Source organism: Macaca mulatta, chromosome 11 (assembly GCF_049350105.2).
Source record: "Macaca mulatta isolate MMU2019108-1 chromosome 11, T2T-MMU8v2.0, whole genome shotgun sequence".
NCBI lineage: Eukaryota > Metazoa > Chordata > Mammalia > Primates > Cercopithecidae > Macaca > Macaca mulatta.
In genome coordinates, this window is record NC_133416.1 from 128,766,693 (window position 1) to 128,791,585 (window position 24,893).

At 43.5% G+C, this 24,893-nt stretch overlaps 1 protein-coding gene and 2 long non-coding RNA genes across 7 annotated transcripts; 2 read left to right on the forward strand and 1 right to left on the reverse strand.

Moving 5' to 3' along the window:
• The first annotated feature begins 41 nt into the window (after positions 1 to 41).
• Positions 42 to 24,022, forward strand: RNF34 (ring finger protein 34). Of its 5 annotated transcripts, XM_077952504.1 has the most exons (8): positions 42 to 153; positions 1,965 to 2,021; positions 2,662 to 2,730; positions 14,856 to 15,074; positions 16,208 to 16,615; positions 19,359 to 19,463; positions 19,705 to 19,906; positions 23,070 to 24,022. In XM_077952504.1, exons 3-8 carry the CDS (start codon positions 2,722 to 2,724, stop codon positions 23,258 to 23,260), a joined length of 1,134 nt encoding a protein of 377 aa, XP_077808630.1. In that variant the 5' UTR covers positions 42 to 153; positions 1,965 to 2,021; positions 2,662 to 2,721; the 3' UTR covers positions 23,261 to 24,022. The 5 variants fall into 5 exon arrangements, 4 of the variants coding, with proteins under 4 accessions (XP_077808630.1, XP_015008461.1, XP_077808631.1 ...); XM_015152975.3 differs by lacking the exon at positions 1,965 to 2,021; XR_013400571.1 differs by lacking the exons at positions 1,965 to 2,021; positions 2,662 to 2,730 and having other exon boundaries at positions 19,705 to 20,119.
• On the reverse strand, positions 6,463 to 8,566 carry LOC144333177 (uncharacterized). The gene is made up of 2 exons (XR_013401630.1): positions 8,488 to 8,566; positions 6,463 to 8,054 (listed from the first exon to the last, which is right to left on the reverse strand). It is a non-coding gene; the product is annotated as an uncharacterized LOC144333177 (long non-coding RNA).
• LOC144333173 (uncharacterized) lies at positions 12,466 to 13,807 on the forward strand. The gene is made up of 2 exons (XR_013401626.1): positions 12,466 to 13,413; positions 13,722 to 13,807. It is a non-coding gene; the product is annotated as an uncharacterized LOC144333173 (long non-coding RNA).
• Positions 24,023 to 24,893: the final 871 nt, after the last annotated feature.

Genomic DNA, 24,893 nt, shown 5'->3' on the forward strand with positions numbered 1-24,893 from the left:
GCGTGAACACGCCCCTTACGTCCGGACGCTCGGTCGCCTCCAGAGGCGCCGTAATCGCCGCCCAGAGGGAAGGAGGTCGGCAGTGCGAAGAGCTGCTATGGTGCTGAGTTTCCTGGTAGAGCCGGCCGAGCCGAGGCGGTCGCGGCCATGAAGGTGAGGGGCCGGTGGAGCCGGACAGACTCTCCTCGCCAATCCTATCCAGCCAGGGCACCTGAAGCGCCTCCTTTCTTTCCGCCTTAGCGGTTACCTAGTCGGCATCTCGGAGAGCTGCGCTGAGGGGGGTCGCCCGCCCGGCTTCAGGGGCCCCAACCGGCCCAGGGCAGGCTCCCGGACCCTCTTGAGCTCCTCCAGTGCCACCCCCGTCAGCGACCCGAGCGGTGGGGAGAAGCCGGGCGCCCCCAGTGTTCGCGCCGGGTGGGCCTCTCTCTGCGCCGGGCCCTGTGCGCCTCCTCGGGGGCCTGAGGCAGAGCCACCAGGGCTCGCCTCAGCCTCGGTCCCTTGGTGCGCGGCGTGCCCTCTCCCGCCCCGAGTCCTTGAGCTAACCCAAGTGCTGGGGACATCGTGGGACCGAGGAGAACAGGAGGGGTGCAGGGGGTGGTGAGGCCGGGGCCAGGTTAACGGGTTAGAGAACTCTCAGGGCGGGGATGCCACCCGGAAGGGGTGCTTCTTAGGCTGCTCGTCGGGGCCGCGACCTAGAGAAGGCTGGATGTGCCTCCATCGCCGCTAGGTAAACGCAGCAAGGAATTTGGCAGCTTGAGTTCTCCAAGGTGGGAGTGAGAGCGTGGGAGCATTACTGATGAGAAGTTGAAGAAAAGGGAGAAAGGGAGCGGGGGTTCCGGCCTACTTCTGAGAGATGATTCTCAACCCGATCGCTGAGAGTTCTGAAGAGCTCTGTGAACAGTAGTCAGCTCAGGTATTGATTCATTTGCCGAACTCAAACCAAGTGGGATGAGTCATAAGGCGATGATAACTTTCAGACCTAGACGATTTCGTTAATCTCAGTGCAGAGGTGTGCTGGGGGTGGGTCATCTAGCAGGTGAGCTGCTAGATTAACGCTATCTCCAAAAAGCGTCGAAGATTTACTATGGAAGATTGAAAAGGAGTGTCGACTGGTCACAGAAATTCAGCATATATTTTGTTGAACGTTTTCTGTGCGTTAGCCAAGAGTGAGACATGGTGAGGAGAATTCAACATACAGTCCCACCCCTTGGGAAGGAGTTTACCATTCAAAAGAAGAGTTATTTGCAAGTAATCATATTACATGGGAGACGGCTATAGGTATCAAAAAAAAAAAAAAAAAAAAAGCGGAGGCAAAACCCTTAGGAGCAAGAAAGGATACTTCTGGCTGCAGAAAGCAAGGAATATTTTTGCTATAGGTAACTTTGGAACTGTGCCTTGAAGTACGAGGATATTGTAAAAGCTTATTTTTAACTTTCCAGTTTAGTTATAAAATATTATTCCAGCTTGAAATATCTATTAAAATATCTAGAAAGTAGCTTTATTTCCTGAAAACCAGCCTCTGCCGTGTTAAGATCCAAAAACAAAGCAGGGATCTTTAATGCCTCGAAGAATGTCAGTATCTTTATTAATACTAAATTTGGGGCCCATTAAGGAACTAACTATCCAAGGAAAGAATTAGGGACAAGTCCAGTGTTGAAATTTTGAAACAAGTTCTTTGAAAACAGACGTGGTTTTTGAATTGAAGTGGAAGGTACTACTTTCCAAGTTGAAATTTTAGAAACAAAGTTGGGTGGCAATTGAAATTGTAGAAAAGATATATATTTTCAGAAGCAAAATACAGACCTGAATAGACATCAGCCTGTGCAAGATGAGTTATAAATGATGCTTTTGTTTTTGTGAAACTGGGTTTACACCACTTAGGATTTGGGCTGTTAAATGTTTATTATTTAACTTAATGTTGATTTATATTGAAATTGTTTAATTGTGAGTATGCTCATCTGTAGATTTCTGGGCAGAGACTGATTCCTGATGTCATGGAATGCTAACATGTGAATGTTCATGTAAGGAAATACTTCTTTCTGTGGAATTAAAATTACATTAAAAGCTAAGCAAGTATATCTGGCCGGGCGCAGTGGCTCATGCCTGTAATCCCAGCACTTCGGGAGGCCGAGGCAGGCGGATTACTTGAGATCAGGAGTTCGAGACCAGCTTGGCCAACATAGCAAAACCCTGTCTCTATTAAAAATTATTTTAAAAAGAAAAAAAGGAAAAAAAAGTTAAACAGTTAAAAACAAAAAAAAGCTAAGCAATTATATAGATAAGTACATGTCCACTCAAACCTAGAGCAGCTGGTTTTAGTGTATGTGTGGAATGGGTATTTACTTTCTCCCTTTGGTGTTATGGTTTGGTTTGGTTTGGTTTAGAAACTGATGTTTTGAAATAGGTCTTACCTCTCAGACTCAAGTAACTTTTTAACCTTACAGTAACATCCAATCAATTTCCCATAAGGGATAAAAAAAAAAAATCCAAATTGGTGCTCTGTGTTAATTTGATTTAATCCTTTTTCCCATTTTTCCTTATTTATATTGATCTCACCGTTAATTGTGCTAATCTCGTTTGTTCTTCCAAGCTCAAAATGAGCTATCAAGGAGAAAGTAATCTACTGAATGTAATTCCTTTTCCTTTTTTTTTCTCTGAAAGGTGGGGGAGTGGTGCTAAGGATCAAGTATACTGTTAAAAAAAGAAAACAAAAATCCAAGCATGAGGAAGGTAACATTTATATCTATAGCACACATTATTGTAATAATCTATCAGTTTGACCAATGTCTTGTCTAAAAGTATTACGTTTTAGAGTTCATCATCTGTTTTTGCAACCTGCTTAATGTCCAAATGGTATGAGAGAAATAATTTAGGATGTAGAATTTCTTCCTTTGTGGTATATGGTCGGATATTTGGTCACTAAGAAAGAGTTAGGTCCCTGCATATTGTATTTCAGTTGAAGCAGCAGTTTTGATAAGAAATCCTTTCACATTCTAAGGAACATATGTTTCTCAAATGACTCTAAATAGGATAAAGAGGCCGGGCGCAGTGGCTCACGCCTGTAATACCAGCACTTTGGGAGGCCGAGGCAGGCAGATCACAAGGTCAGGAGATGGAGACCATCCTGGCTAACATGGTGAAACCCCGTCTCTACTAAAAATACAAAAAATTAGCCGGGCGTGGTGGCGGGTGCCTGTAGTCCCAGCTCCTGGGGAGTCTGAGGCAGGAGAATGGCGTGAACCCGGGAGGCGGAGCTTGCAGTGAGCCAAGATCACGCTACTGTACTCCAGCCTGGGCGACAGAGTGAGACTCTGTCTCAAAAAAAAAAAAAAAAGAAAGGATAAAGATTTGCTTTGTCAGCTGTTTTTTCTGCTTTGCTTTAAGTTATGTAGGAAAGTTTAACCTAACCAAGGATTAAACTGTAAAACTGATTATTTTATATCACTGTTGCTAAGATTTAATACATCTTTTTCCTGTCGTTTAACACAGAACATTGAATTTTAGCAAACTTAAGGTTGTCCAGAGTTTAAAACAAACCCTGAACATACAGTGGGTGAGTTCTCTGAGGAAGCTTTCACTGGTGGAAGAACTGTATCCCTCCTTGGTCCTTGTAGATTCATGTAGCATCCGAGACAATTATTTTTGAATTTAAAACTTCTAGGTTCATCCTTAAAATAACTATGTAAATAACATATTTAACTTAGAGTTATGGCAAGCAAGGTAGACTCTTATGAGAAGAATCTATGGCATTATTATTACATTGCTATTTACCTAGTTTAATAAAAAGTGAATGACGTAGATCATTTAGTTTTCTGTTTCTTTCTTTTTTTTTTTTTTTGAGACGGAGTCTCACTCTGTCTTCAGGCTGGAATGTAGTGACACGATCTCAGCTCACTGCAACCTCTGCCTCCCAGGTTGAAGCAGTTCTCCTGCCTCAGCTTCCCGAGTAGCTGCCACGCCTGGCTAATTTATTTATTTATTTATTGTTTTGTATTTTAGTAGAGACGGGGTGTCACCATGTTGCCCAGGCTGGTCTAAAACTCCTGAACTCAGGCAGTCCGCCCGCCTCGGCCTCCCAAACTGCTAGGATTACAGGCTTGAGCCACCATACCCGGCCTAGTTTTCTGTTTTCATACTCATAAACTTTCTTTTTCCTTCTCTCCCCCCAAAAAAAAAAATCTTTTTTTTTTGAGATGGAGTCTCCGTTGCCCAGGCTGGAGTGCTATGGCACCATCTCAGCTCACTGCAGCCTCCACCTCAAATGATTCTCCTGCCTCAGCCTCCTGTGTAGCTGGGACTACAGGCACACACCACTACACCCCGCTAATTTTTTTTGGTATTTTTAGTAGAGACCGGGTTTCACCATCTTGGCTAGTCTAGTCTCGAACTCCTGACCTCAAGTGATCCCGCCCATCTCGGCCTCCTAAAGTGCTGGGATTAGAGGTGTGAGCCACTGCGCCTAGCCTGTCATTTAATTTTTATGGAAACCACCATAGCTCTTCTGATTCTTCATTCCAGTCTGGCTGGTTGGTACTATATTTAATGGAATCATTAAAAGGGATCACATCCTGATGTAGTTTAGGATTGACAATTTGTGGTAAACTTGTGAATTCTTTAAATTGAGCATTTTGAAGTATTTTCTCCCCATAGGGATTCTGAAAGCATATTAGATTATACACACACAGAAGCAAAGACAGCTGAACCTTGAGGCCATTTGAAAATCCTGGCACTGTGCCAGAAAGAGAGCTGGGCTACTGCTCTTGCAAAGAAACAGAACACCTTTCCTCTTGTTTTTGTTGACTGTAATGATGTTTCATGGGCTTATATTATTTGAATCTGACTGAGGAACCTGAGAGAGTCCTTATAACCTTATTGGCCAGAAACTGTCATTCCTACTCTTATGCAGATTATTTAGGTTTGTATTCTTCTCCCTCCCATTTGTTTCCTCCCCTTTGCTCCTACAGAGGAGAGGGGGCTTCTAATTCATTTTTGGGAAAGGAACAGTATGGGAGAAACACAGTCAGTCTCTGCTACTGGAGGAAAAAGGGGGACTTGAATATTGAGGAGTTTCAGCGAAGGAACTGACATGCTTGGCTCAGTACTTTCTGGGACCTTCTCACATCTGTCTTCCTGTAGTGAAGATGGAATTCTGGTCTCCACTCAACTAGGTGGTAAGCTGCTCTTGGTCAGCTGTATATTATCCAGACTTGTTGGCTGCAGAGCTAAGGTCCTGTTCTCCAGTTGATGCTATCAGTAAAGCCAAACATTTTAACTTCTATTTGTCTTATTTCTTCTTCTTTTTTTTTTTTTTTTTGAGACTGGGGTCTTGCTCTGTCACCTAGGCTGGAGTGCAGTGGTACAGTCTCTGCTTACTGCAACCTCCGCCTCCCAGCTTCAAGCAATTCTCCTGCCTCACCCTTCCGAGTAGCTGGGATTACAGGCATACACCACCATGCCTGGCTAGTTTTTGTATTTTTAGTAGAGACGGGGTTTCACCATGTTGACCAGGCTGGTCTGGAACTCCTGACCTCAGATGATCATCCTGCCTCAGCCTCCCAAAGTGCTGGATTACAGGCGTGAGCCACTGTACCCAGCCTCTGTCTTATTTCTTAATTAGCTCCAAGTTGGATGTGGAAAAAAGGTACTGTTACTGGCTCCCTAAAATCTTGGTGCACTGTCTTTGAAGAAAAGAGAACTGGCATTGGATACGAGAATGACAGGAGGATATCTAGGTGTCTGAGGCAGTCCAAGGCAGGTTTTAGAATTTAATTTCTGGCCGGGCACGGTGGCTCAAGCCTGTAATCCCAGCACTTTGGGAGGCTGAGACGGGCGGATCACGAGGCCAGGAGATCGAGACCATCCTGGCTAACACAGTGAAACCCCGTCTCTACTAAAAAAATACAAAAAACTAGCCGGGCGAGGTGGCGGGTGCCTGTAATCCCAGCTACTCGGGAGGCTGAGGCAGGAGAATGGCGTAAACCCGGGAGGCGGAGCTTGCAGTGAGCTGAGATCCGGCCACTGTACTCCAGACCAGGCGACAGAGTGAGACTCCATCTCAAAAAAAAAAATAGAATTTAATTTCTTGTTATGAGATGTGTAAGGTTTTTTGTTGCTGTTGGTTTTTTTTTTTTTTTGAGACGGAGTCTTGCTCTGTCACCAGGCTAGAGTGCTGTGGTGCAATCTCGGCTCATTGCAACCTCCAACTCCCTGGTTCAAGGGATTCTCCTGCCTCTGCCTCCCAAGTAGCTGGGATTACAGGCATGCACCACCATGCCCAGCTAATTTTTATATTTTTAGTGGAGATGGGGTTTCACTATGTTGGCCAGGATGGTCTTGATTTCCTGACCTCGTGATCCACGCATCTTGGCCTCCCAAAGTGCTGGGATTACAGGCGTGAGCCACCACGCCCGGCCGGGATGTGTAAGTTGTTTTTTTTTTTTTTTTTTTTTGAGATAGAGTCTTGCTCAGTCACCCAGGCTGGAGTACAGTGGCGTCATCTCAGCTCACTGCAACCTCCACCTCCCAGTTCAAATGATTCTCGTGCCTCAACCTGCCAAGTGGCTGGGACTACAGGTGCCCACCACCATGCCCGACTGACTTTTTGTATTTCAGTAGAGATGGTGTTTCACCATGTTGCCCACGCTGGTCTTGAACTCCTGAGCTCAGGCAGTCCGCCCACTTCAGCCTCCCAAAGTGCTAGGATTACAGGCGTGAGCCACCGTGCCCTGTTAGGTGTAAGTTTTTAATATGATACCTGGTTTTTAACTGATAGAAGCCAGGCAGACCATGGTCCTATGGCTGCTCTACTGAGAGCTGCTTTGGCTTAAGAGAGTGGGTAGGAAAGGGATTAGACTATCAAGAACAAGTCATTTATTTTTAGTAATCATTGATGGCTAGAAAATAAACTCCCGACACAGGTAAATTCTCTGAGCTTGGAGTTTTGTGCTAGGCATAGGCAAACAGTTGCCTCATTCTCTTATTCTCTGTGTTGTTTTAAACTACATTCATGGTCAAGAGAGGAAATTTAGCTGTCTTCACAGATTAGTGTTCTTTTTTTAAAATACAATTTCAACTTTTAGATTTGGGGGTACATGTACAGATTTGTTACATGGGTATACTGAGTGATGGTAAAGTTTGGGTTACAATTGGTCCCGTCAGCAGGTAGTGAACACAGTACCCAATAGTTTTTCACCCCTTGTTCCCTTCCTCCCTCCCTCCCTTTTCCCCAGATTATTGTTCTTTCTAACCTGTTAGAAAAAGGGTTATAATTCTTAAATACCACTTGGATTCATGTGGTATAACCCATGGAGTTTTGCTGCCAACTAAGTTCCCCAAGTAGCTCATGGAAGCCCAGATCATGGCTTGCATTTTCAAAGTTCTAGGCTTTTCAGAGATCTGGCTTTGGGCTTTATTCACGGAGGAATAACTGTAGGATTTTTTCCCCCAATGAACAAATAATGGATGATGACCCTTCCATAAAGAAGACATCACTTTGGAATTGAGGCCAGTGAATCGACTGCAAATTCAGAAGCCAAAGGGGTATGCCTACTGTACTGTCAGAAGCCAAAGGTGGGGGTATGCCTAGTATACAACTCAGTGAACTGACTGCAAATTCGGAAGCCCAAGGGCTCCGCCTAGTATGCTGTCTTTCTAGGAATTGGGTTTGCTCAAAATCTAGGAGGAAATGGAGTGGTCTGTAGAAGATGCTTCAGTCTTACTATCAATATGGAAGCAATGAGTGAATAAAAGAAAAATAAAGGAATACAGGCTAATTTAACTGGAGGAAGATCTGGAAGTATAGGGAAGACAGAAATGGAACAGGAAAGAACATGAACTTAGGTCTCAAGCTTTTAAAAGGAGGGTGCAGAAGAGGGATCCTTGTTGGTTATGACCCTATTGGACACGGTAACAGGGTTCCAAGGAAATATAATAGAGGCAGAGTGTGAAGAGCTCAGAAAATAGATTGGCGTATGTTCTCCCCATCCCTTGTCCCCCTCTCCACTGTAAGAGCTCAGATTCAATAAACTCTTGGCGAAATGGTCTCTTAAATAGTTCTCCAACTGCTTTTATAGGTTCCGTCAAGACATAAGAGAAAATATGGGCCAAGCGTGGTAGCTCATGCCTGTAATCCCAGTGATTTGGGAGGCTGAAACAGAAGGATCCCTTGAGCCCTGGAGTTTGAGATCAGCCTGGGCAGCATATCGAGACCCCATCTCTAAAAAAATAAAAATAAATGGCTGGGTGCGGTGGCTCACACCTGTAATCCCAACACTTTGGGAGGCCAAGGCAGGCGGATCACCTGAGGTCAGGAGTTCGAGACCAGCCTGACCAACATGGTGAAACCCCATCTCTACTAAAAATACAAAAAATTACCAGGGTGTGTGGTGTCGGGCAAGTGTAATCACAGCTATTCGGGAGGCTGAGGCACGAGAATCACTTACACCCAAGAGGCAGAGGTTGCAGTGAGCTGAGATCGTACCACTGCACTCCAGCCTGGGTAACAAGAGTAAAACTCTCTCAAAAACAAACAAACAAACAAATAAATAAATAAATAAAAACTAGAAAATGTGGACAGATTTAAGGGGGAAAGATCAGTATAGGACACTTCAAGCACTATTAGGTGAATGTCAAGGTGACAGTTGAAGGTTGAGATGCCTTTGCCCTGAGGGGACATGCGGAATAAATTTCTGAAATTTATGAGAAAGTACAGGAAGATGAAACATACTAAAAGAGAACCAGGTAGATGAAGTCCAAGCTTGGAAGGATTTATCTTTTGGATGGATTCTTCAACCTGGAGGTGAAGGAGGACAAAAATACTTTGAACAATGGGTGCTTTTGATAGACCCAGAAATCACTGACTTTCTCCTAATATTGTGAGATTTCACACAAGAAAACATGCGGAGGAGTTAAGGTGGGAAATAAAAGTTTGGGCCCAAAAGCAAAGAGCAAATAAAATCAAGGAGAGCACCAAAGTCCAGCTAAAGTTACAGGCCAATATGTTGTAAAAAGGAAAGGGATTCATTGAAGAATCAGATTAGATTGTTAACAACTCAGCTGACCCTTTTTTTTTTTTTTGGGAGATGGAGTCTTGCTCGGTTGCCCAGGCTAGAGTGCAATGGTGCAGTGGTGTGATCTCTGCTCACTGCAACCTCCAGCTCCCAGGTTCAAACAATTCTCCTGCCTCAGCCTCTCGAGTAGCTTGGACCACAGGCGTGCACCACCACGCCCGGCTAATTTTTGTATTTTTAGTAGAGACAGGGTTTTACCCAGTTGGCCAGGCTGGTCTCAAACTCCTGACCTCAGGTGACGTGCCGACCTTGGCCTCCCAAACTGCTAGGATTATAGGCATGAACCACAAGGCCCGGCCAAAACTTAGCTGACCCTTTCTTAAAGGATTGGGTAAAACCAAAGTGGGATGTGAAATACTACATATCCCACAACAGAAAAACATGTAGACAGTTCTTGGGGAGCATGTGGCTGAGGCATTAGTCCCAGAACTCTAGGGCCACAGGCTTCCAAAGTAACCACAGCCCTTTCCACTCAGGAATTTGTGGAGGGTGATGTTCCAGCTGAAACAGTATAGGCAGGAAGAAGATATCTTCCCTTTGACTGAGCAGGTCTTAAGCTTTTAACCTGGCCTGTATATCACAATTACCCAGGGAGTTTTCAAAAAAATTCTGGTGCCCAGGCTGTACCACAGACCAGTGAAATCAGAATCTCTGGGGCTGGGACCCCAGGCATCAGTATTTTTAAAGACTTGCCTGGTGAGTCCAACGGGCAGCCGAGGCTGAAAAGCACTCTCTTAAGGGCAGTTTCACAACCCTAGACAAGCCCTTAGCAAGAGGTACAGCAGCTACCAAGGTACAGGACTAAAACACCCGTTCCAATGAAGGGCAGCGGGGGCAGTGTTTCCTAGCACCTCAGTGCTGAAATGAATGTAAAGAAATTCTGTTCATTTCAGCACTGGGATGCCAGGAAACATGGGGCTTAAAGGGGAGATGGAAATTAAGATTTCAAATATGCTGGATGGGGCCGGGCACAGTGGCTCATGCCTGTAATCCCAGCACTTTGGGAGGCTGAGGCGGGGGGATCACGAGGTCAGGAGTTGAGAGCAGCCTAACCAACATGGTGAAACCCCGTCTCTATTAAAAATACAAAAATTAGCTGGGTGTGGTGGTGTGTGCCTGTAATCTCGGCTACTCGGGAGGCTGAAACGGGAGAATCGCTTGAACCCGGGAAGCAGAGGTTGCAGTGAGCCGAGATTGTGCCACTGCACTCCAGCCTGGGCAACAGAGCAAGACTCTGTCTCTAAAAAAAAAAAAAAAAAAAAAGCTGGATGGGAAAGAAAAATACTTCAAATAAACTAGTGACAGGGGCTTCCCCTGCTTCAAATTTCTGAACTTTCCAGAAAGCTGGAGTGTTGCAAATGCTCCTCTCAGAGTGGATAACTGTAAGTGGATTTGCCCTTCAATATGCTGCTAAGGTTATTCTCTCATTGGGAGATCATGCTTTCATTGGAAGATTTTGCCCAAATTTAAGTTCACAGATCCTAATGAGGGTACAACCTGAATTTTTCAGGATTGCTTCTTTCCTTTCTATTCCTGTAGTATTTGGCTGACAATAGTTAATATGTATCTGAGTTGTACCGAATATTGGGTTATAGCATCATTTTTGCCTGGGATACTTTGGAGGTTGACTTGGGCTTTTTTATTTATTTGTTTTTGAGACAGGGTCTCACTCTGTCACCCGGGCTGGAATGTGGTGGTGTAAGCATAGCTCACCATAGCTTTGACCTTCCAGGCTCAAGCGATACTTTTGCCTCAGCCTCCGAGTAGCTGGGACCACAGGCACATGCCACCACACTTGGCTAATTGTATTTTTTGTAGAGATAGAGTCTCCCTGTTGTTGCCCAGGCTGGTCTTGACCTGGCCTCAAACAATCCTCCCACCTTGGCCACCTAAAGTGCTGGGATTACAGGTGTGAGCCACTATTCCTGGGCTGTTTTTAAATTTTTATTTTATAATAAGTGGCTGAATTAAGTGTTTTTCTTCATTTTCTTTCTGGGGAACCAAGAGGAAATTCCCTTCCTTGTATAGAAACATGAGGAATGGGACAAAATTGTCCCCCTCCAAAATTGGTATCTACACAGGGAATCCATCTGTTTTCCCAAAATAAGTCCTTCTATTCCCTTTACCAGAGCTGTGTAGTTGGGAAAAAAAAAAATTCAGCCTAGAATTTTAATGCTCATACTCACTAACATGGTTTGAAAAATTGTATCCTTCCCTAATTCATTGTAAAACTATCCCTGATAAAAAGGTCATAATTTCTGAGAGTGCTGCTTTTAAAAGAGAGTGTCATTTGAGATTTTTGGTCTTCTTTTTTTTTTTTTTTTTTTGAGATGGAGTCTCGCTCTGTCGCCCAGGCTGGAGTGCAGTGGCCGGATCTCAGCTCACTGCAAGCTCCGCCTCCTGGGTTTACACCATTCTCCTGCCTCAGCCTCCCGAGTAGCTGGGACTACAGGCGCCCGCCACCACGCCCGGCTAGTTTTTTGTATTTTTTAGTAGAGACAGGGTTTCACCGTGTTAGCCAGGATGGTCTCGATCTCCTGACCTCGTGATCCACCCGTCTCGGCCTCCCAAAGTGCTGGGATTACAGGCTTGAGCCACCGCGCCCGGCCGATTTTTGGTCTTCTTTACCAAAAAACACATTTTGAACTTTCTAAGTAGCATGTAAAATTTTAATAATGTTACATTGCCTGTGAAGAGATAATAGAAATTTTTTACAGTTATTTGTCAGTCATAGGATGGTAGAAAGAGGAGCAGGAGAAAGATAAGTTTTTGTCCATGAGGAACTTTCACTATAGTCCAGGAGGCAACATCAGACATGAATTAGAAGGGGATACAAGCTGAGAGAGCTGTTGGTTTCGTAGCTACATTAGTAGGAAGCTAAAGCTTTGCAAAACTGCACTTCTATTAACTCCTGGAATGAAGCGAAGCTTATCCTGGGAGTATTTTCTGCAGTTGAAGTATTTTTTTCCCCAAAAACTGTAACATGCAAACTGAATGTTTTAAAACAAAGTTTTTCCGGTTGTTTTAAGAGTGCATACTCTAAAGAACTGTGGATGAATCCTTTACTTAAAAGAACACTAACTTTATTATTATTAAATTTTTTTGAGATGGAGTCTCACTCTGTCACCCAGGCTGGAGTGCAGTGGCGCAATCTTAGCTCATGGCAAGGTCCGCCTCCCGGGTTCACACCATTCTCCTGCCTCAGCCTCCCGAGTAGCTGGGACTACAGGCACCCACCACCACGCCTCGTTAATTTTTTATATTTTTAGTAGAGACGGGGTTTCACCCTATTAGCCAGGATGGTCTTGATCTCCTGACCTCATGATCCTCCTGCCTCAGCCTCCCAAAGTGCTGGGATTACAGGCGTGAGCCACCGTGCCTGGCCCACTAATTTTTGTATTTTTAGTAGAGAAGGGGGCTTCACTATGTTGGCCAGACTGCTCTTGAACTCCTGACCTCATGATCTACTTGCCTCAGCCTCCCAAAGTGCTGGGATTACAGGCATGTGCCACCGCGCACGGCTTTATCTGACTTAAAGGCATCACTATTTCTTGAGAATTATAGGGTGTGAAGATTTATAATATTGAAATCCTCGGCTTTGATACTTCAGACTGAACCTTGTGTTGTGGTTTGTTCTTTACAATACAACATTACTTCTGGGTAATAGCAGAAACAGCCTTTATCCTTCTTTTGCATTCCAAGTTGCCTTTTGCCTTTTAAGGTTGAGGGCTTTTTATTTGCTTTTTGTTTTAAGAGCTTGCTGGACAAACAGTAAATGTTTGACAGAATCAGATAATAAAATAAATGGAACTGTATTATTATGTGCTGCCATTTTAAATAACACCTCAGCTATCTCGACTTCCATTACCTATCACATTATCTAGATTTTAGAATATGCTTAAGAATTAGGACAAGAAGCAAAAGCCTATTCGTTCTAAACACTGTAGCTTTTATTTTAAGCATGGGAAAATGCCTTTGGCCCTCACTGAAAATTTATTCTTTTATGTATACTTGTAACAACTGTGGTTATCAGGTTTCTGAGACTGCAGTTAAAAAAGAGACAGGTTACTCTGGGCAGGTATAGTGATAGCCATGGTGGCTCAGAGAGAGGGAAGAGACAAGGAAAAACCATAGCAAGCAATACATTAGTTCTGGGCCATTTAGTGGAGTGGCAAATAGCCCTTACGCCTTGGAAGGTCATCATGTTTATCAAGTCATTAAAAATCATGTTTAGTATCTTCAGTTTGAAAAGGTAGAATAAAAAATACTTTCCTGTTGTTGCTGTTTTTTTTTGTTTTGTTTTTTTTATTTTGAGATAGACTCTCGCTCTGTCGCCCAGCCTGGAGTGCAGCGGAGTGATCTCGGATCACGACAATCTCTGCCTCCCGAATTCAAGCGATTCTTGTGCCTTTGGCCCTCGCTGAAAGCTAGGAGGCTGGGCACGGTGGCTCATGCCTGTAATTCCAGCACTTTGGGAGGCCGAGGTGGGTGGATCACCTGAGGTCAGGAGTTCGAGACCAGCCATGGTCAACATGGTGAAGCCCCATGTTCTCTACCAAAAATACAAAAAATTAGCTGGACATGGCAGGTGCCTGTAATCCCAGTTACTCGGGAGGCTGAGGCAGGAGAATCGCTTGATCCTGGGAGGTGGAGGTTGCAGTTAACCGAGATCGCGCCATTGCACTCCGGTCTGGGCAACAAGAGCGAAGTTCTGTCTCAAAAAAAAAAAAAAAGAAAAAGAATTTGGAAAGTAGAGAAAATTTCAGAGAAAATAAATTACACATAATACATTAAAATCTATTCTGGTTTGTCTACAACTTCAGGTAAAAAAAATAAAATCTAGAGAGAGTTTCAGTTGGTGTTTTGATGTTTTCTTAGTCATTTAAAAAAATTATTTACATATGCCATAGTATATTATACTGTTACAAATGCGAAAACAGAGGTTTAAGGAAATGAAGTAAATTAAATTTATAGGCCTGGTGTAGTGGCTCACACCTGTAATCCCAGCACTTTAGGAGGCCAAGGTGGGCAGATCACTTGAGGCCAGGCATTTGAGAACAGCCTGGACAACATGGTGAAACCCCATCTCTACTAAAAATAAATTAGCCGAGTGTGTGGCGTATGCCTGTAATCCTAGCTACTCGGGAGGCTGAGGCAGGAGAATTGCTTGAACCCAGGAGGCGCAGGTTGCAGTGAGCTGAGATCATGCCACTGCACTCCAGCCTGGGTGACAGAGCGAGACCCTGTTTTTAAATAAATAAACAAATTGATGTTATTTCTGTTAAATAATAGCTGAGAAAATCTGCCTTAGACTGTAGAACTATAGTGTCTAGTGCAGTGGCCACCAGCCTAATGTTGCCAGGTAAAATACAGCATGCCTGGAAAATTTGAATTTCAGATGAAAAATGAAGAATTTTTAGTATATGCATATCCCAAATATAGCAGAGGACAGACTTTTATCCAGTCTTTTTTTTTTCTTAAACATGCATGTGTACATGTATCTGTTTTGGGTGGATATGTAGGTTTTTTGTTTTATAAGATTTGGATCATGTTCTCTTTTCCTTTTGTTTAACAAGAGATCATGGGTATTGGCAATGCCAGATATTCTTTGGAAATAGCAGAAAATTAGTTCTTTCCAAATGGCTTGAAATTTCAGTGCCCAGAAGAATACAGTAATCTCAGAGTTATTGAGGGCAAACTTACCTCTCCAGAATAGTATTCCCTGAGGATCCCAGAGAGCCCAGATTCCACTTAGCTTTAAACTGTGGGATTTGTGTTCCTTTTCAGGCGGGTGCCACGTCTATGTGGGCTTCGTGCTGTGGGCTGCTGAATGAAGTCATGGGAACTGGAGCTGTCAGAGGCCAGCAGTCAGGATTTGCAGGAGCCACTGGTCCATTCAGATTTACACCAAACCCTGAGTTTTCCACCTACCCACCAGCAGCTACAGAAGGGCCCAACATAGTTTGTAAAGCCTGTGGACTTTCATTTTCAGTCTTTAGAAAGAAGGTGAGTTGGATGAAATGTTACATAACAAGACACATGGGTCAGAATTCTTGATTGTAGGTTATTTTGAATAGCTAGTGAATTTTCATTTGTTTGTAAAAATATCAAAAGCTTAGTTCCATTAGCCATTTTCCATCTAGAAAAGTACTTAATTTGGAGGGATTATAATACCGCTCAAATTTTCTGACTAGACATTATTTCTCATGTTCAGGCATCCTTTCTCCTGAACTTTGACCTGTTTGTGTCATTTTATTCTCCGTGATGATGTTTATTTCCTAAAGCAATAAATTTATTAGTCTGTAGTTTTGTTCACAAATGATTTACTGTAACTGTGATTCAGATTCAAGTTTCAAAAAAGTATCCCTTACCTTAACTTTCAAATGAAGAAATGAATGCAATAAATTAACTACTCTTTAGAGATTCAACATAAAATACTTAGCTAACAGTTATTTTCACTAAGATAGAAAGTCATTCAGAGAACCTCATATTGGTAGGTGTCCTTGTTCTCTTTGATCATTAGTTTAGTCTTTTGAAATACTTAAGGAAAAACAAATGTTAGCTTGTGGGAACAATGCACTGAGCGGAAACAACCACATCTTAATGCCCTCTTAAGCTTCTGCAGTGGCATGGCTTTGATTGTGATTAGGCTGTACAGTTTACTGATCACTGTATTAGTGGGTCCTGTATTTTCTTGGATTGACCTTGAGAGATCAGTTGCCTTTCTCTTTCCCTCTCAGGTTGTGTTATGCTTTTTGTCTTCTGCTCTTTAAATGGGGAAATTGTTCATGTAGGAAAAGACCAGGAAGTGTGATTATGCTTTCTGCTCTATGTGGTTCAAGCTCTGTTTTGTTAATTACATGTTTATACCAAGGGGCGGAAAGGTTTTAATTCATTAACACAAGAGTATGTTTTTCTTAAAGTCCTATATTAGAACTTCTGTGAATTCAGACTGCCTTGGCAATGAATTATTTTGTTTTTCATGGCTTTTGGAACATGAAAATGCCTGTGGAAAGAGTCTGGTGCCATTGGGGACTTTGCTAAGAACTAAAATTAAACTTTAATAGAAGGCAGAAAGAAAACTCATGTTTTCATAATGGTTTATATTTTGCTATCATCAAATGCTTTTCTTTCTTCAGCATGTTTGCTGTGACTGCAAGAAGGATTTTTGCTCCGTTTGTTCAGTTTTACAAGAAAATCTCCGTAGATGTTCTACTTGTCACTTATTACAAGAGACAGCATTTCAGCGCCCTCAGTTAATGCGACTGAAGGTGAAGGACCTGCGGCAGTATCTCATTCTGAGAAATATACCCATAGATACTTGTCGTGAGAAGGAAGACTTGGTGGATCTAGTGCTGTGCCATCATGGACTAGGCTCTGAGGACGACATGGACACAAGCAGTCTGAATTCTTCAAGGTCCCAGACTTCTAGCTTTTTTACACGTTCGTTTTTTTCAAACTATACAGCCCCCTCTGCTACTATGTCTTCATTTCAGGGAGAGCTTATGGATGGAGACCAGACATCCAGATCTGGAGTGCCGGCACAGGTACGAGGGAGTAACTAATTACACCCAGGGCCCGGCACGCTTACTCTTGGCCATATATGGTGGGGCCTTTAGTGCTTGACAACTTCTGATAAACTTCAAGTCATGTGCTGGAGTGGACCTTCCACACCCAGCTGAACTCTACACTTAAAGGCTGTCCTGATGTATAGTGTCTGCTGAGGTGCTAGGTGGCTCCAAAGTCTGCCGTCTGAAGGGTTCCAAAATAGCTCATCAGTCTCTTGGCCTTAGTTACCTTAGTTTCTCTATCTTATACAGTTAGACACTAACTGTTGAAGAAATGGCTGTGAAAAAGCAGCACATACACGTGTAGTGTTGTGTGTTAGTACAGATGTTTCAGTGACCACAGAAAACAATCAGTAGTGTCAGTTAGCCTCATGCCCATTTGCCTTGCTACGGTGAAACTATTCTAATTTAGTTAATGAAAGAGCCATCTGAATTAGTGAAAAAATGTAGCTATTTACTGATTGTAATTAATAATATTGTCCCAATGAGGTCCTTGGGCATCCTGACTGAATAACATGTAAGGGCTTGTAATTAATATTTACTTGTACGTGAGTGATTCTAAACTGCTGAAAGAAATGTTTTGAACAAATTTTTTTCTCATTTAATTTTCTTTTCTGAAGAAGGGGGTTATTAAAAGTAGAAGAAAGCTGGATGAGGTGCTGTGAGCCTGCAATCTGATACTTGGGAGGCTGAGGCAGGAGGATTGCTTTAGTTCAGGAGTATGAGGCTGCAGGTGTACCATGATCACAACTGCGAATAGCCACTGTACCCCCAGCCTGGGCAACATAGCAAGACTTTTTTTTTTTTTTGAGACAGACTCACTCTGTTGCCCAGGCTGGAGTGAAGTGGTGAGATCTCAGTTCACTGCAACCTCCACCCCACTGGGTTCAAGCGATTCTCCTGCCTCAGTCTTCCGAGTAGCTAGGATTACACGCAGTTAATTTTTGTATTTTTAGTAGAGATGGGGTTTCACCATATTGGTCAGGCTGTTCTCGAACTCCTGACCTCAGGTGATCTACCTGCCTTGGCCTAAGTGCTAAGATTACAGGCGTGAGCCAACCGCATCTGGCCAAGAGTGTCTTTTAATTAGTAAATGAATAAATGCAGAGGGAAATTTGGTCTAACTGCCTTCTAGATATAGTCCTGTGTCCTCTAATAATGTTTTGGTCAATGATAGACCACATACAGAGCAGTGGTCCTGTAAGATTATAATACCATATTTTTATTTCACCTTTTTTGTGTTTAGATATGTTTAGATGCACAAATACTTATTACTGTGTTATAGCTGCCTACAGTATTCAGTACACTAACGTGATGTATGGCTTTGTAGCTGGCCATGCCCTATAGCCTAGGTGTGTAGCAGGCTGTGCCATCTAGGTTTGTGGAAGTACACTGTGATGTTCGCACAATGACAAAATTGCCTAGGGACACATTTCCCAGAATGTCTCCTAGTCGTCAAGCAACATATACTGTAGTCGTCAATTAGATAAGTCTAAGCCGGGAGTTTTTTTATTGTCTCAAATGGGAATTGGCATATTTATGCTGCAAACATAAGGCATACCTGACTTACGTACTCCTTTTGGGCATACACCACCATTTGGGTGGTGTGGATTGCTGGATGCTACAATATGGTGCCTGGGAATCAGTGGGGTGGAATATATATATACACACACACACGTATATGTATATATACACACATATACATATATGTATGTATATATGTATGTATACATATATATACACACAGACATACTTTTTTTTTTTTTTTGGAGACAGAGTCTTATTCTGTCACCCAGGCTGGAGTGCAGTGGCACAATGTTGGCTCACTGCAAGCTCCGCCTCCCAGGTTCAGGCCATTCTCCTGCCTCAGCCTGCCGAGGAGCTGGGACTACAGGTACATGCCACTATGCCCAGCTAATGTTTGTATTTTTTTTTTTTTTTTTTTTTTAGTAGAGACAGGGTTTCACCATATTGGCCAGGCTGGTTTTGAACTTCTGACCTTGTGATCCACCCGCCGCAGCCTCCCAAAGTGCTGGGATTACAGGCTTGAGCCGGGGTGGAATGTTTGAAACTGGGAACTGACCTAGCTTATTGTAGAGCTATTGTCAAAATAATAGTCAAAAGAAAATATGTGAAAGGCGGCACATAACCCAAACTGAAGAGATTTGTTTTTTCTAAAGCATTCTGATTGAGAAATTTTAAAAACTAGAATTAGCCTCAGCTGTCAGTGAAGTCTAGAAAGCCTTTATTGGAATTAGATTGTCTTAAGTATGCTGTGTTAGGACTGAGATCTTTAAAATCAGATGCCCCTGATGCTTGGGCTGACCTGTCAAGAGCTTTAGCTTTTTTCTGTCTGCATCTTATAGGCTCCAGTTAAACTAGCCATTTACAGGTGGTTTGATAATGACACAGTGCCATCCCATATCCTTAATGGCTTTGGCATTCCATTATGGGACCTTCCTGAGAGAGTTAATACTTTGGTTAGATTTTATAACTTTACACACACACAGGAATTTGTGTTTTGAGCTAACTTTATGGAAGGTAGGTTCTTCATGCAATTTTGTAAGACCCAACTCTTTGGAAGGTTCAGCAGCATTCAGAATCCAAAGATGTGGATTATGCTGGCTTTCTGGTCATCATGGGGAGCATCGATGGCAAGGTTTTCTCTAGTGATAAATACGGATTGATTCCTGACCTAATGAGATACATTGTGTAAGTGTAGGTACAAAGTGAAATCACTTCAGCAAACACGGAAGATGATGACGACGACGATGATGAGGAGGAGGAGGAGGAGGATGATGATGATGAAGAAAACGTGGAGGATCGGGTGAGGCCACCTATAAAATTTGGTTTCCCTGACATGTCAACCTGACAGGAAGGGAGGGTATCCTGTGGACTTTCTCTAGATTAGAACAGGATGTTTCTTCTGGTTGAATGTAGGACAGTATACTGAAACACTTCTAGGACTGCTGAGATGACTGGAAGAATATTCAGGGCCAGTGATGAGTTTAGAGTGAGGAGGGTCTGGACTTGTGGGACCAAGGCTAATGGATGCTCTGTGGTTTCAGAACCCCGGACTCTCCAAGGAGAGAGCGAGAGCTTCGCTGTCTGACTTGTCAAGCCTTGATGATGTGGAAGGGATGAGCGTGCGCCAGCTGAAGGAAATTCTGGCTCGGAATTTTGTCAACTATTCTGGCTGTTGTGAAAAATGGGAACTGGTAGAGAAAGTAAACCGGTTATACAAAGAGAATGAAGAAAACCAAAAGTCCTGTAGGTTGATCTTTTCATTTTTTCCCTATAGTATTTTTCCTTAGGCTTTTAAAAACTGGGTTGTTTCTGTCACAATTAAGTCAAATTTATTTTTGAGAAAGCTGTGAACCATTTTACTGAGTATCAGTTAGTTACATGAGCCTGTTTATAGATCTGGAAAGTAGTAACTTCATTATGTGATGTTCATTGTGTCTGCGAGACCACCACTGCCAAGTGAGTTAGAAAATTATTCAATTTGGTTTTTCTTACTATAATTAACTATTTGTTAGAACTCTAATTAAATTCCTTGTCTCTGTAAAAATGCTTATTTTCTCACTAATGCCTTTGGCCGGCCAGTACCTTAGTTCTCTCAACTTTTAAATCTAACAGTAGGGGGAAAATTCCCTATAGCCCAGCTGTTACATAGTTCTTAGCATCAACTATTTGTAGATTTCTTTGTTTAAGTCACAAAAAGCTGAGGTTAAGAACTTCTGAACTAGGCTGGGTGTGGTGGCTCACACCTGTAATTCTAGGACTTTGGGAGGCTGAGGCGGGAGGATCACTTGAGCCCAAGAGTTTGAGACCAGCCTGGGCAACATAGAGAGATCCCATCCCTACAAAAAAAACAAAACCAAAAAAACCTGATGTGGTGGCACCAACCTGTGGTGGGAGGCTGAGTGGGGAGGACTGCTTGAGCCTGCAGGGAGCCATGGTCATACCACTGCACTCCAGCCTAGGTGACGGAGCAAGACTGTCTCAAAAACAAAACAAAACAGAACAAAAACTTCTGAACTATGTATTGATGAAATTTGGCACAGAAATTCTCCCTCAGCTGGTAACATCATCAAGCCCATAGAACATTTATGGACAAGAAAAAATAATTCAGTTGTATTTTATTTTTTTCTTTTTAATTGTAAAAAGTAATATGTGTACTTCAGTATTTTTAAATTGAGACAGGGTCTCACTATGTTGCCCAGACTAGTGCTGAACTAGGCAAGGGCCACCATGCCTAGCCCTCAGTGGTATTCAGACTAACAAATCTTATGTTCCTGTCTAGCTTCAACAGCCCTCCCATTATTAGCTTTTATCATTTTGAGTTTTCTCTTTTAAAAGTTGGTTATAGGCCGGGCGCGGTGGCCAAGCCTGTAATCCCAGCACTTTGGGAGGCCGAGACGGGCGGATCACGAGGTCAGGAGATCGAGACCATCCTGGCTAACACGGTGAAACCCCGTCTCTACTAAAAAAAAATACAAAAAACTAGCCGGGCGCGGAGGCGGAGCTTGCAGTGAGCTGAGATCCGGCTACTGCACTCCAGCCTGGGCGGCAGAGCGAGACTCCGTCTCAAAAAAAAAAAAAAAAAAAAAAAAAAAAAAAAAAAACATAAAAGCTGGTTATAATACAGCATTTGTTGAGGAACACGTTTATGCCCAGAAGGTGCACAAAGTATTTTGGCAATCCTACTTCTAAGATGATGTCACAATGGTAGATGCAGGAATCTTCATCCTCAGAGCTTTCAGAAATCCTAGGCTACTGGCTGGGAAATGGTTTTCTGGCAGTGAGGGGAGAAGTCAGTTTACTTCATTTTTTTTTTTTTTTTTCTTGAGACGGAGTCTCGGTCTGTCGCCCAGCTGGAGTGCAGTGGCGCAATCTCGGCTCACTGCAAGCTCCGCCTCCCGGGTTCACGCCATTCTCCTGCCTCAGCCTCCCGAGTAGCTGGGACTACAGGCGCCCGCCACCACGCCCGGCTAATTTTTTCTATTTTTAGTAGAGACGGGGTTTCACCATGGTCTCGATCTCCTGACCTTGTGATCCACCCGCCTCGGCCTCCCAAAGTGCTGGGATTACAGGCGTGAGCCACCGCGCCCGGCCAGTCAGTTTACTTCATAAATGTAAACAACAACTATGTATAGTGCACAATGATAATGCCACTCCCACCCTTAAGTAGTTTGTGGTGTAGGATATAACATGGTTTTTATTATGATAGCATGTTTTCCAGTGTCCTTCTCCATTAACGCACTGTATAATCTAACCCTAGTTCAGTCTCTGGCTTGGGTGGAACACACATTTTGTTTTGAGCACAGTTGGCATCTTTCCTAGCTTGACTGGCTCCAAGTCACTGATACCAAGATTGTTCCCATATCCCTGACAAGACGCTGGCTCCTCTGCTTTCCTAAGTTCTAAAGAGTGGGAAGGAACCCTCCACACAGAAGGGAGACCAACGCCCACTCTGATTTCATCTTGAGTTGCCTAGTGCCTTCTCCATTGGCATATCTGCCATCTCATCCCATAGATCCTTTCGCCCCAGGTCCACACCAGTAGTCGTGGGCCATGAACTAAGACCCCAGATCACAAGAATCTCTTCCCATGAATGGCAGTAAAACACTTCTCTTAAATCTAGAGACTACTGACCTTTCAAGCTTGAATTCCTGTTCTGTTCCAACTATTCATGATTCCCTTCGATCTCCTCTGACCTGTAGAAAGGGAAGCACCCAAATCCATAGCCCTATGGCCACATCTCAGGCTGGGGTTAACTTTAACTTATTCGTAGTCTTTCTTATTCACAGACTATATTTTCTCAGACGTAAAGGTGGGCCAAGAGCCAGGACGGCCTATCTCTTTCAAGTTAGACTTCAGCAGGGCAAGGAACACGGGTGGCTTGAGATGATTCTAAGGCTAGGGAGGGAAGGATGCACAATTATTCCTAACTTTCCTATGGGGGCAACTAAGGCTCCTTTTCCTACTGAGATGAGGCTCTGGAGACTGTGATGTTCCCAGGGATACAAAGCTGGGGCAACTGAGTTAAATTCCAGTAGCATCCTGACTCCAAAGCCCATCTGCAGAAGACCAGCTGAGGGTTTCTTTTTCTAGTTACAGAAGTAATATATCCCTATCACAAACATCTTGAATTAGACAAAGATATAAAATAGAAATACATAACTAACATTTGTTGGGTACTTCAAGCATTTTATTCTTTACAAAACCCTGAGGTATAGCTTTTATCATTGCCTTTTCTAGTGGAGAGAACCAAAGTGCAGAGAAGTTGGGATCATTTCTTGTACAAACTGGGGTGGCATTGGGCCTGCAGTGGTCATTCAGCAGGTGGCTGCTCAGCTTTGGAAGGGGAGGGTGGCTAGCTGGCCAGCCATGACCAAAGCCAAGGCTTTAGCTCTCTGTTGCCTTTCAGATGGTGAGCGGCTGCAGCTGCAGGATGAGGAAGATGACAGCCTGTGTCGCATCTGCATGGATGCCGTCATCGACTGTGTCCTGCTGGAGTGCGGGCACATGGTTACCTGCACCAAGTGTGGCAAGCGCATGAGTGAGTGTCCCATCTGCCGGCAGTATGTGGTGCGAGCCGTGCACGTGTTCAAGTCCTGAAACTGAGGCTCCCCTCACCAGGACAGTCACCCCCAAACATTTCAATGCACAGAAGGGACTGGAAAGCTACTGTTCAAAGGCTGAAGCTATTTTTAAACATTATTTTCACTACTAAGTGGGGACAGAAAGATCCATCCTGAGTTGTGGAAACATTGGTCCATGCCGTGAGCCTGTCTGCCTGTGGACACGTGAGCTTCCCGGGCTCAGCTGGGCTTTATCACACATCCCGTGAACACTCATTGAAGTCAGCCTGTTTGTGCCATGTGGGCATCAGCCACTGTTGTCTTGGGAGGACACTTACCCTGTTCTCTTATTTCTCCTTCATCCTATTTTTAACTTAAACTGCTCAGATGTTTGAAACTTCTGTCCTCTTTGGATGAGATCAGTGTCCACAAGTGGCCGACATGGAACATGCCGAACAGTGGCTCCTCTGAATGTTCACTTTATTAGTCATGTATATTTTAAATGCTAACATTTGATGAATGTAAGGTTTCCACATTGTTGCTGTTTCTGCATTTAAACATAATTGGGAACAACTGACATTCTCTAGTCGACTGCCAGGGCCTTAGACTCCACATGTCCATTTTTGTTCAGGTATAGCTTTTTATAGCAAGGGCTGCATCTAGCTTCTTTTATTAGAAGTGTGTGCTAAATTCCTTATCAATGTGTAATCAGTTTACACTGTTTTGTATAGTGAAGGTGTATTTTCAGTGCTACCCGCTAGCTGATTTTAACTTTAGGAATAAAATTAGTTTTAAAAGCTTTTGTTTACATTGTCTTGGTCAGTTCCTAAATCAGAAGCATACAGTATGAATGGGTATCTGCGCCCTGGCCTAGCACCCCTCTTCAGAAGAGATGGTGGGAGCACCTTCAAAGATGTCACATGGGGTGCAGTGGCTCATACCTTGTGAGGTTGAGGCTGGAGGAATGCTTGAGCTCACGAGTTCAAGACTAGCTTGGACAATATGGCAAAACCCCGTCTTTGGAAAAAATATGAAAAAATTAGCCAGGCGTGGTAGCCCCAGCTACTCGGGAGGCTAAGGTGGGAGGATGGCTTGAGCCTTGGGTGTGGAAGTTGCAGTGAGCCAAGATCACACCACTGAAATCCAGCCTGGGTAACAGAGCCAGACCTTGTCTCAAAACAAAGAAAGAAAAAAGAACAATGCCACATGAGCAACAGTGCTTACATTTCCTGCTTGCCTATCACTAAGGTTAACTGCTGATGTGCTTTTTCTTGTGTCCAGGTATTATGCTAGGTGCTGTAGTTGCCTCTGCAGTCCTGAAAGAAACCTTCTGAAATAAACATTGCCTTGCTTCTCAGATGGGGAACCCAACCTCAGAGAAGTTAGACTTGTCTAAAACCTCATGGTTAGAAAGTGGCTATGCAGAATTTGAAACTAGCCCTGATGCCAGAGTTGCTCTTAACCCTTCCAGTACCACATAAGAAATAAGAAACTTGGGCCAGGTGTGGTGGCTCATGCCTGTAATCCTGGCACTTTGGGAGGCTGAGGCAGGTGGATCATGAGGTCAGGAGTTCCAAGACCAGCCTGGCCAACATGGTGAAACTGTCTGTACTAAAAATATGAAAATTAGCCAGGCATGGTGGCAGGGTAATCCCAACTACTCGGGAGGC

Excerpts from the sequence above, each read along its gene's own strand:
- RNF34 (XM_077952504.1), top strand. Across the intron at positions 15,075-16,207 it reads TTTCAGTCTTTAGAAAGAAG|CATGTTTGCTGTGACTGCAA; the intron begins GTGAGTTGGATG and ends TTCTTTCTTCAG. Across the intron at positions 16,616-19,358 it reads GATCTGGAGTGCCGGCACAG|GTACAAAGTGAAATCACTTC; the intron begins GTACGAGGGAGT and ends GTGTAAGTGTAG.